Source organism: Caretta caretta, chromosome 6 (genome assembly GCF_965140235.1).
Source record: "Caretta caretta isolate rCarCar2 chromosome 6, rCarCar1.hap1, whole genome shotgun sequence".
In the NCBI taxonomy this organism is placed as follows: Eukaryota; Metazoa; Chordata; order Testudines; family Cheloniidae; genus Caretta; species Caretta caretta.
This window is the reverse complement of record NC_134211.1, coordinates 43,994,374-44,006,611: the sequence shown is the minus strand read 5'-3', so window position 1 is coordinate 44,006,611 and position 12,238 is coordinate 43,994,374. Positions and strand designations below refer to the sequence as shown.

At 38.9% G+C, this 12,238-nt stretch overlaps 1 protein-coding gene across 5 annotated transcripts in view; it reads left to right on the top strand.

The window, feature by feature from the left end:
- The window catches only part of LUZP2 (leucine zipper protein 2), a 339,015-nt gene that overhangs the window by 156,554 nt on the left and 170,223 nt on the right, over positions 1–12,238 (top strand). For all 5 annotated transcript variants that reach the window (XM_048853684.2, XM_048853683.2, XM_048853679.2 and 2 more), the window contains exon 5: positions 8,407–8,469. In XM_048853684.2, coding sequence (XP_048709641.1) covers positions 8,407–8,469 — 63 coding nt within the window. The remainder of the gene's footprint in view (positions 1–8,406; positions 8,470–12,238) is intronic.

The window sequence follows — 12,238 nt, the reverse complement described above, 5'->3', positions numbered from 1 at the left end:
ATACTTTTTTTTTTAAATCCATTATATTTCCCCCACCCTAGAACTTTTGCTTAAAGCATCTAAAACAGCTTTCAATTGATTATCTCTTTAGTTCAGTTCTTAGATCAGGGATCGGCAACCTTTGGCACACGGCCCACCAGGATAAGCCCCCGACGGGCTGGGCCGGTTTGTTTACCTGCCACGTCCACAGGTTTGGCTGATCGCGGCTCCCACTGGCCGCGGTTCACTGCTCTATGCCAATGGGGGCTGTGGGAAGCGGCACAGGCCGAGGGATGTGCTGGCTGCTGCTTCCCGCAGCCCCCATTGGCCTGGAGCAGCGAACTGCGGCCAGTGGGAGCTGCTATCAGCCGAACCTGCGGACGTGGCAGGTGAACAAACCGGCCCAGCCCGCCAGGGGGCTTACCCCTGTGGGCCATGTGCCAAAGGTTGCCAATCCCTGTTTTAGATTATAGAGTAATTTATAAACTCTTATTGGAAAGAAAACAGAGCTTGGATTTGTATCCCATTTTTCAGACCCACAATATTTGAAATAGCTGTGTGTGTGTGTGCAATAAAACTTTCACTTTCCTTTACTATTATACAGTATAAAGTATATTACTTTGTGAACTAAAATATTTAAGTTTGTGAACTGAAAAATATAGGTACTATATACAAGCAATTTAAAAAATGACTGAAATCTTTCAGTTATTAGTTTTAATATTGACATTAAGATGCATCTAACTGGCTTTTTAAAGTAGTGAGTAAGGATAGGCTAACGAAGACCTACTCCTAGTGATATTCACACACACAACTTTAGGTACATAAATAGTCCTATTCAACTCTCACATGTAAATTTTTGTTAGACCAGGCCCTACAGAGCACAGGGAGTGGGGAGTCAGAAATTACGGGTTATTTTTCCCACTGCTGACACTAAATCACTGTACAACCTTGTGTATGCCTGTTGGCCTCCCTGTTCCTTAGTTTATCTGCCTGAAAAATAGACATAATTATTTATCTGACAGGTGCATTGTGAGGATTAATTAATGCTTGTAAAGCTCCTTGGGATCACAGAATATCTATCAGATCTATCTACCTAAAGATGTTTATGTTGCCACCCATCACCACAGTATCTGAATGCTTGTAGAGGTGGGCAATTTTTTTATCAAAACCTTTTGTCAAAAAATGCAAATTCAGTGACACTGAAACATTTAATGAATGTGTCAAAATTGCAAAATAGGTTCAGTAAAAAATATCTGAAAAAATCGAAGCAAAACATTTCAATATATTTAAATGAAACATTTTAATATTTATGCAAAATTACTTTTTGTTTTGATATTTCCTTTGTTTTTTTTGTTAAAAAATTAAAAAAGAAAATTCTTGGAATGTAAATGTAATGTTTCTCTTTAAGTCTAACCAAATGTTTCATCTGACCCGAAACAATTTTTTTCAACTTTTTTTTTTGCTTTCCTGAAAAATTAAGAAAAAAAAATTGTTGTTCAACCCAAAACAACAATTAAAAAAAATTGTCTGAATTACCACAGAACAGGAAATGAAGATACAATGCCTTGTCCAGTTCTTTAAAACATTTCCCCTTTCTAGCCAGGATCACTCTGGTCTTGCATGGATTCAGCTTGAGCTAGATGTTCTTTATTCAAAAGATGATTTCCTGTAGGTGGTCTGCCATTTTAGTAGTGGTGGCGTCTGCATCAATTGAGAATAATATGTAGTTGAGTGTCCTTGGCAGCCTAGCTCAAAGCATCTCAGTATCTCTCCCAATGGTTTCGTAGTTATTGAAGAGGAACAGGAGTAGTTTAAATCCCTCTGGAACCCTGCAAATGGGGGTCTTCAGAAAGGAGGCACAATTACCCATCTCCACTCTCAGAATTCTGTTGTAGAGGAAAGACTGAAGCCAATATAGTGCTAGGCCATCTGCTCATGCTGTGTCAATCTTAGAACTTAGTTGTTCCTCTGTCTCTGACACATTGGGCAGTCTAGTTCCACTGCTGATTATGGTCACTCGCTAGTTGTGATACTTTTGCCCAGTTGATGCCAGACCATTCGATATCCTCTGTCATTGTGTTTTACCAATTCCTCCTTGGCCTTCCTCTCATTCTCATTCCTTCTTCAGATACCCAATTCAGTGCTTACTTAGCAAGTCTCCACCTTCCATATAGTGTCCATGTCACAGCCACCTGAGCCTTCTTTCTTTGGTAATATTTTCTTACTCTTACATTTATTATTTTGCCCTTTCAAGAAATGTGTAATATCTGCCTAAAATATGTGTAATGGGCAGCTTCCAATCTCTTGCCCACTGTCATCTGCTCCCTACAGTAGCATTGTCAGTGCAATCACATGGAACAATCTGACCTTTAGTAGGAGTGGAGACCTCTGTTTGACCACATGTTGTTCATCCTTCCTTTAGTGGTGTTCGCTTTTCCTAATCTCGTATGAATATCTTTATTGTAGCTACATTCAAATATCACACTCCACATTTTCCTTCTCTGTCCACACCCACCTTTTGCACCAGTTGTCCAGTCTTCTAACTTCATCATCTTGGTTTACTCTGTATTTACTTTCAGTCCAATTTTTGCTGCTTCCTGTTCTATCTCTGTTGTAAGGGCACTCTGTTCCATATCATACTTAGTAAAATAATGTCATCAGCAAAGACAAGATCCTAAAAATGATGTCTGCTAATGCATTTTACACCACCTTTGGTAGTCTGCTTCACCACCCAGTTTATTGATAATGCAAAGAAGATGGACAATAGTACATGTTATTACCAAACTTCAGTCACATTACTGATCCATTTATCCAGACCTGTATCAATTCCTACTGCACATGTATTTCCAACATATAAACTCCTTATTATGTTGATCATCTTATCAGGTATCCCTCTCTATTCCGTGTTCAAACTCAGAGACCCTCTATTTAGCAGCGAAGGTTATTACCTCTGAACTTTGCTGTCTTTCCCTGGGTCTTTCCTATCTTCCTGGCTTCTCCCCCACCCCTGGGTTTGCCAGACCAAACTCCCACCTCCCAGGGACTAATTCAGGAGTGGGCAAACTTTTTGGCCTGAAGGCCACATCTGGGTAGGGAAATTGCATGCAGGGCCATGAATGTAGGGCTGGGGCAGGGGGTTGGAGTATGTGAGGGAGTGCGGGGTTTGGAAGGGGGTGCAGTGTTCAGGAAGGGGCTCAGGGTACAGGAGGGGCGTGGGGTGTGGCAGGGGGCTCAGGGCAGGGGGTTTGGGTCTGGGGTGCAGGAGGGGTTTGGGCTCCGGCCCGGGGCCACTCACCTGGAGTGGCTCTGGGGTGGCAGCAGCGCGCAGCGGGACCAGGGCAAGCTCCCTGCCTGCCCTGGCCCTGTGCTGCTCCCAGAAGCAGCCAGCATCATGACCCTGTGGCCCCTGGGGAAGGGGGACAGAGTGCTCCATGCACTGTCCCCACCTGCGGGTACCTCCCCCGAAACTCCCATTGGCCGCTGTTCCCCGCGGGCCGTAGTTTGCCCACCCCTGGACTAATTATTTGATACCTATCTCTGTAGCTCCCTTCTCCCAAGAACTAACTGCAGACTGCTTCCCCTGCAGCTCCCACCTGCTCTCAGCTCCTGGGCTTTATACAGGCCCTTCCTGTACCTATCCAGCTGAGTCTCATCTAATTAATCCCTGCTCCCTGGCTCCTCCTCCAGGGGAAGAGTTAATTGGCTCAGCTAACCATCTTAACCCCAGCAGGGCTTGTGTGGAGTGGTTTAGTTGTAATGTGACCACTAAAAAACAGTAACCAACACTTGCTCTTCTACTGACTTTGACATCCCTCAAAGAAGATGCCATCTCTTAGATATACACATGGTCTATCTGGTTGACAGATGTATTGTGTGGTGATCTCCATGTGAGCTTGTGAATCCTCTTGTCTTGGAAGAGTCTGTTCTAGAATGCTTGTGCCACAGAGATTCAGGGTCCATTTGTCATTATTAGTTTGGATGCCTTTCACTTCTTGCTCATGACTCTTTGCCAGCCAGTAGAGTTGTTGCTGATTTGTTCATTGAAGTCACCTAACATCAGCCTGGTTAGGCACATAATCCAATACTTGCCACTGCTCATAGAATGTAAACTTTTCACTGTTGCTTGCTGTATTTGTTGGTCCATGTACTTAGATTATTCTACACTTGGCATGTGTTGTTTGGAGCCTCCCTGTTGTTGTTCTGTTGTTCACTGGCTTCCAAGCCAGCAGGGGTTTTCACTGTGGTGTTATCAGCATAATTCCTACACCTCTTTCATGTGTTCCTCCTCCTGAGTATAAGATTGTAGCACCATCAGACAGCATCTTGCCACACCCTGCCCATCATGTCTCAATAACGCAAGTATGCTCAGATGGTATTTTTTCATTTCTCACTTAACATGTGCTAGCTTTCCTATACTATACAGAATATGTACATTCCACATTGCTATTCCTGTTACGGATTTGGTTATCATGATTAGATGTCCTGAGATTTTATCTTCCTTTTGACTTTCACTGAGATCTGTCGTACTTGGGTTTTGAGCTCCATCTGCACCGACCATCCTCAGGTTTTGTTTAACTGAACTGCTTCTGATGCAGTAAGTTTTTACCTGAGTGGGTCACAAACCCAGCTGCAGACCCCTTATCTTTTATCCAGGCTTGGACCTGGTACTGTTGCTAACAGCCGCAGAGTAATTTTATTAGTAGTAAATATAAATAAAATATGAGAAATAGTAGTAATAAAGAATGCAAGATTTCCTCCAGAGACCTCTAACCATGAATAGGAATCTAACAATGAAAACCTCAGATCTATCCTGCCCTTTGCTAGCAAAGTATAGACTGTTCACTTCATTTAAATAATAGGCATTTCAGTCAAAGCAGAGCCATAATAAATGACCATCTTTGGTTGAAAACAGTCTTAATGAAAAGCTCCGAAAGCCATTATGACAAAAATAGAAAAGTTTATCTGAGTGAAATATCTTTTCTTTAAGGATTCAAGCCCGCATCCTGCTGAAAATTCCAAGAGCTGCCAAGTGCCCACAGTTCCTATTCATATTAATGGCAGTTAAACGTACTTAGCACTTTACTGGATTCAGCCTCCGATGAAGCAAGTTTTCTCTCTTTTCTTCAACAGTCAGGGCAGATCTAACTTTTTTGGAGGGCTTGTCGGTTTAATACCAACAGAATGTAGTTTACTCCAGGGGCCAAATCCTGGTCCCAGTTTAAACCTTTGATGACTCCCCCCCCCTCCCCCCCCGCATATATATTCTTGTCTGAGAATCTGCCTGCTTTGTTTTCATCCCTACCCAAAGTAAACCATGAGAATAATACAATCCTCAAAGCAGGATCATAACAGATATGCTGTTGACTATGGCAGGGCTGCCAGTTGTAGCCATAGTAATGAACAATATCAGTGCACATGCTGTACTTCAGTGCATTGTTAATTGTTCATGGCTTAACCTGTCCTAAGTGAGACATAAGAAGTGACTAAGCATCCAGCTTCCAAGCTTTGACTGTGCAATAACAATTATATGTTGGTGTTCTTCTGTCCTTCATCTATAATAAATATTCATATAAAATAAATGTTTGATTCTTAGAATTAGATCACTGCCATCTGTTAGGGCATTTTGTATTTCGGGGGGTGGGGCAGAGGCTAATTTGGAAATTTTAAGGTCAAAAACTGCTGAGAGTAAAGGCCAATGGATGGAAGCTGCAATAATGTAATAAGCTCTGAAACACACAAAGCTCTGAATATGCAGAGGGTTTGTCTCCTGGAGACACAGAAGCACAGTCCTTGTTTAACATTGAAAAGTTCACTGGCTTGGAGCTGTAATATATTTTTAATATTTATTTTTAATTGCAGCTAGATATCAGTTAAAGGCAAACATTTGATAACCATTGGATGTGAAACTGGGTGAAAAGACTGAATAATGGGATGCAGAAAACTCCTGAGTGGCTTCTCAGCCTTTAATTTAAACAAAAAGATAGACCAGAACTTGAATGGCCATTCATGCATATGATAATAATAGGTGCATTAGGGTGGAGGAGGCAGAAAGCAGAGTTTCTACACCCACCTAAGTAATGATTCATACACTATTAATATATGCCCCCAAGCAGCGTTTTTTAACTCCAGGTTCTCAAACCACAGGCAGTCCTTCATAGCCTTGCACGATGCTCTTTCCTTGGATTTGAGTAAAAGCATCATGTAACACCCTGACACTGAGACAATTGCCTTAGGGTACCACAATATAGAGGCATACACAGACACACTCAAATGGACAGATGGGTTATCTCCATATTAGCTCTAGTAGCCAAGTAATATAAATCTAAGTCTTTTATGTGGCTTACTGCAGCTCTGTGTTATGACTAATTGGCTCTTCAGCTGCTAAAGCTTAAGTGGCACAGCCTTAGAATTCCAAGGAACGTAAACAATAAATGCATTTTTTTCTTAATTCAGATATAATTTAACCTGAAAAGAAATGGTTTTCTGTGGAAAACTAAAATGTATTTATTTAGGTTAATTGATTTAGTACACATATTCTTAGGTGCCCATATCAGTGTGATTTACATCTACTGTGCAAAAAGCTTACGTGGTACATACACCTTTGTGTGGACCCTTTAAAATACACTAAATTTCATCCTAGCAGAATAGCCAGGCTAGTGCCCATGTCCTATAATAGCAGTAGCACACTGAGAGCATTTTCTTTACCATCTCTCTCCTATTATTTTAGTTATTTCAGCACCCGAAATGAGCAACTTTGGAGGAAAAATGACAAGGAATCTCTCTTGAGAGTAATGACTGAGAAATAGGACTCATGTCAATGAAGGTCATTTTTTTTTGCCTGTCTTAACTATATCCTTTGAACAGATACAGCAGTGCATCTAAAGAGCCACATTTATCCTATACTCTATTTGTGATTCTTCCATGGATCTTGGACTTGTGGTTTCACAGTGACTATTTTTAAGTGACTTAGTAAAGTCCAAATGTTTTAGGCCAAATGTCTAGCAGACTAAAATTCTCTATTTGAGCATCTTGATCATATCTGAGGTTGCTGAAAGTCTTCTATTCCCATTAAAATCAATGGGAGTTAAGAATAATCAGCATTTTCCACAATCTAGGTCTTTATGCACAGGACTTGGGCAGCAAAAGTTCCATATAACCCTGCCAATCATCCCTAAACTGCAGGGACCTCTCCCCCCATTGTATGATAGCTTGTTCATTGGCTTCATTGCTGGTATGGTTATCAGTGGTGCCAAGTCTGATGGTGTTTTTTAATTACTGACCTCTCTCACCTAGGAAGTGGATTAAAACAGCCTACTCAATGTCACACAATCTAAAGAAGAGCTTGTCTTAAGGTAAAGCCACTGAGGCAAGTGTTCAAGTGGTGAAAGGATCTTTATCCTAATGTCCTCCTCCTTAAAACAGCAGGTTATCCCAAAGTGAAGTTATAGGCATACTTTTACAAGTGCTTTTATGTGAACTACTAAGTTTTCCTCAGCTGTGTTGCTTTGTGTGAATGCTTTTTGTTGTTGTTATTTGTTTGTTGCAGAGAGAGCTGGTCTACTTTTTTTAATCTCTGTATTGATAATTCATGTAGGATTGCCACGGCATCCTAATATGAAATGGATATTTTCACATTGTCATGTTTATTTTAACTACATACTATACACCTTTATCCCTCACTGTCCTGTAAAATGTACCTAGCAATGCAGTGAATGCAGTCTGACTCCTATAAAGAAAAGTACAACTTGACTTGTGTAAACCAAAGATGCTTCTTAAACTACATGAACTGCATAAATTGAGTCAAACTTCTACATGTAAGAATTCCTTGAATTTAGCATAGGTTCTGATACCTTTACTCCATGAGTGCTCTCATTGGCTCCAAAAGCTTGATGGAGCCACTCATGTAGTGAAAATCTATTTAGTATAACTAAGGGTGTTAAAATCTGACAGATGTTGTGTTAATATATAGGAGATTGAAAACTGCAGAGATTTTATGATTGTAAAAACAGCTAATTCTATTGTTCTAAAAATCTGCAATTCTCTGAAGAATACCATGGAATTTGTTTTAAAAAATCTGGAGGTATCATATCCATCCAAAAACAAAACTAGGACTTGAAGGATTTTCATGCAGAATGAGTTTCTTTATTAACCTATCTTGTTTAGTGAATCCCCTAGCTACCTGTATTGTCACTTTATTGCAGATTATTTAATAGATATGAAACTGTAGTCTACCAAGGCTGGGCACCTCCTTTAGTTAAATAAGGTGTCTTATCCGTAGGTACAGATATGACTAGTGGCTTAATTTTTGAATTGCCTATCAAAAGTTGTGAAGAGGAAAAGAAAAGCACGAGAATGGAAAAGAAATGATTGTGTGGCATTTGTCGTGTGCTTCAAAACTTAACATTCAGCATTTTTTAAAATTGGCAGATTAACTTTCTGAAATCTGAAATGGAAAGGAAGAGCAAAATGATCAGAGATCTCCAGAATGAGGTAAGAGGGATATTTGATTGTCAGCAAAGTATTTTTAGAGTGGATTTTAAAGACGTCTCAATATTTGAACAACACTGAATGCACTTTAGTTTGTTCTGTGAGATTAAACCAAGAAAGGAATAGTGGTCAAATTGTTAGTATATTTACAATAAAGGCACAGGCTTTCAGCTTTGTTTTACTTTCTGGAATTGTGAAATATTCCATGTTTGCTCAGATTTGTCCCATTAAGACATGATATGAGATCGTTCAGGTGCAAACACTCTTTTCCATCATAGTATTCTACCTTTATTTTTGAGTACTTAACCTTGAAACACCTAATGGTGGTTTATGTGTAACCCTATAAATGCTGGCATCAGAATTAAATTAAAGCATTTTGAATACATAAACCTCCTATTTACTGTAGTGAGTATTTAACATATACCTTATTAAGAAATGTATAGGTTGTGATTAAAAATGGTGAATGCTGCTGCAGTGCCTGATTGTTTCACATACTGTATCTGCAACAGAGTTACTTATCAGGTATAGATCACTTTATTTCTTGATTCATATAGTATCCAAAAGAAGTGTGGGTCAGGTATAGTGAACTAGCTAAGATTTACACCAAGGTTGCTGTTTCAATATTCTGTATCATTTATTAGAGGAACAGTTTGGTAGACCCAGAGATGAGATAAAAGGAGAACATTAAGAAATAAGGCCTTCTCTCACTATTATGGGTTTCCTGTCTCTTACTAATAAATTCCGTTCCAACGCTTCTTAAATCAAACAACTGGCATGCAGTATTGTCTGCACATGGAACAATCATTAGATTGTTAAATTAAACAATTAAATAGATATTTAGCTGAGCAGGTTTGACATACAGGTTTTATTCAATTGCTTATTTTGACTGACCCTCGAGGTAGCCAAATGATATTTCTTAGGGGGATAGAGAAAAAACTGGAGATCTCCCACAGTTCATACATTGAAGGAGATTATAGCTTTAATTCAGAATTGGAACATACAGAAGTGTACTGGAGAGATGAACCTTTGGTGACACGTTGAAAATGCATCCAAAATATGAAAATGTGCATTTAGAAAAAAATAATAAATTGAAACGGCAGTGTGAACTGATGTCCTTGCTAGTAAGCTACAGCGTACAGCTATATCCTATTTCAGTTAGTTTTTTTTTGTTTTGTTTTGTGATGGTGTTTCTTTTTAAGTATTGTACTTTGTTGTGATTATAATGAAACCAAATCTGTGGCCATTATGCTTACAGACAATTCCCTCTTACCTCCCATCCAAAATAAAAATGTTATTTCCTTTAGTTCAAAGATATGAGATTTTACTTTCAGTGTTGCACGTGACATAGAATGCAAGAAAATCTACTATTGTCTGATATGCTACATTACTGTTCTTTCTGCCTAGATTTTTCAAGCAAAGTACTTCATAATCCATTGTTTCTAAATAGCTCTGCATATACAACTAGTACAATGTATTTATTATTTTTTTTCCTTTTTTGGAGGGATTATTTAAAATTGAGTCAATAAGCACCTTTTTAAAGGCGAGGTATTTATCTTTTTACTGGAGTACAATAGTACTTTATTGGTCAGGCTGCTTCACTGAAATTGATGGAACTATCTATGGTACTTATATGGCCTCCATTATCATAGTCTCTGAGGATCACACAATATTTACTGTATTTATCATCCAACACCCCTATGCTTATCCCCATTTTGCACATGAGGAACAGAGAAGTTAAGGTCACACAAGAAGTCTGTGGTAGATCAGGGTATGGAACCCGGGTCTCCCAAATCCTAGGCTTATACCCTAACCACTGGACAGTTCTTCCTTTCCCTTATTATTTACTGAATAAGGTACTAGTCAACATAAGTAAGGCTATCTGAAAAGGTGGAAGTAACTGTCTACAAGTATTAGAAGGGTGTAAATATCAAGAAGGTAGAAAAAGTGTGTAGGGTGCTTCAGTGGGGGTAACTGGAGGGAATCAAATATATGTACATTTAGAATCAGTACAAACTTACCACTTCTTCATAGTGAGATCTAATATAGTGTGAAATATTATGTCAAGGGAAGAGGAAGCTCCATAGTTCCTATAATTTAAAAGGTTGACAAAGTCCTTTCGAAGATATAAGGAAAATATGTTGGTTGGAAATGATTTAGTAGATGATTTAGAACATCCCACCATCTATGATGCTTCTCTGATTTCACTGTATGAATCATGTCATTTATTATGTAAATGATGATATGTCAGATATTCATTTAAGGTGAAAATCTGCCTCCTATCCCTCTGTACAGTTGAAGGGCCAAAATACAGGGAGTTCTCAGGGTGACACTCAGGGGACTGAGAATTGGGGAGAGGCTATGCAGGGGAATACCCCATGTTATTAGCACGTGGAAGGGGCTTACGGATGGGCTGGAAGTATGACCAGTGCTCCTCCAAATACTTCATGGACCCACTTGTCATGACAACACATGCATCCTGAATCCAGGCCAGTCTATTTTCTGACCTTCTGTGTTGGTGCTTTGCGTAAACTTGTACCTTAGGAGATTCACTGTTCATACAGAATTTGTAGTAATTAATAAACATTGTTAATGTTAAGTAGCTTTTCCTTCTACTGTAAAGTAGATGCATGTTCTTTTAATTGAAAAAACATATTAATTATTTCTGTAATACAAAATGCCATTTTGAATACTCCCATTAGTAAAACTTCAGTGTTAATATTAGTCATCTTGTAGATACCTTATTTTATTTTTAAATCGGCAATACAAAAAGTAGAAATAACCCCATTGTGACTTACTGCAAATTTTTTTTTCATATATTAAGTTAGCCTTGTCTGGTGTTTACAACTCATAATCCTTTTTGAAGCCTTGATTCTAGATCGTGAAGGGCTACAACCTTCAGTTCACTTTTATATTAGCTTACATAAATGTAGAAGGAACATTTGTTACCCACTGGCACCTGTGAGACAATTTCATTTTCCACCTGCACTCCCACAAATCTCTCTGGGCTGGGAATAATTCTCAGGGACTGGAGCAACATGTGTATGCTCATTCCACAAAAAAAAAAAATGCTTTCTAAAGTGGCATTATTTTATCTTAACATAAGAGGACCAGATGATGCTATCAGTATACCTCAAGCAGTAAAGAAACACAATCTATTTAAATGGTTTTCTTGCAATACATTTGGAACCTTGGGTAGCATTTAGGAATGGTGCTTATTGCTAAAACTGTCCTGAAAATCAGCATAGCTGATGCTTAAAACTTCCTGTGCCCTGAATATTGTCCAGAGAAAAGATAACAAGCCTTTCAGTCTATCTGCTGCAAAGCTAAAGGTAAAAAAAGAAAATACATCTTTGTTCCATGACAAGGATTTGTCTTCCAAAAGAATCTTTATGGATATTTTTTCCATTACAGACCAAATTCTGGTCTTCAGTGACACATGTAATTCCACTAAATTGAATGGGGTAACTAAGAACAGAATTTAACCCAACTGGAGTCCAGTTTCTGTCTTGCCCTTCATCCCCAACAACAAATATTTATTTATCTTGCCCATCTCTTACATTTGCTTTCTTCCACAATACGTTTTCATTTGTTTAATGATGCATGTCTGAGTTCTGCCTATTGAAGGTATATTTATGAGTTGGGAATAGGTTAACACAAGCTTAGATTTTGGAGTCTGTGTAGGTACAGGTACATACAATTCAAAAGAAATGATACATATTTATATTTAATTCTAAACCACAGAGGAATCAGGCTAACAGTGCAGATAGTTTAT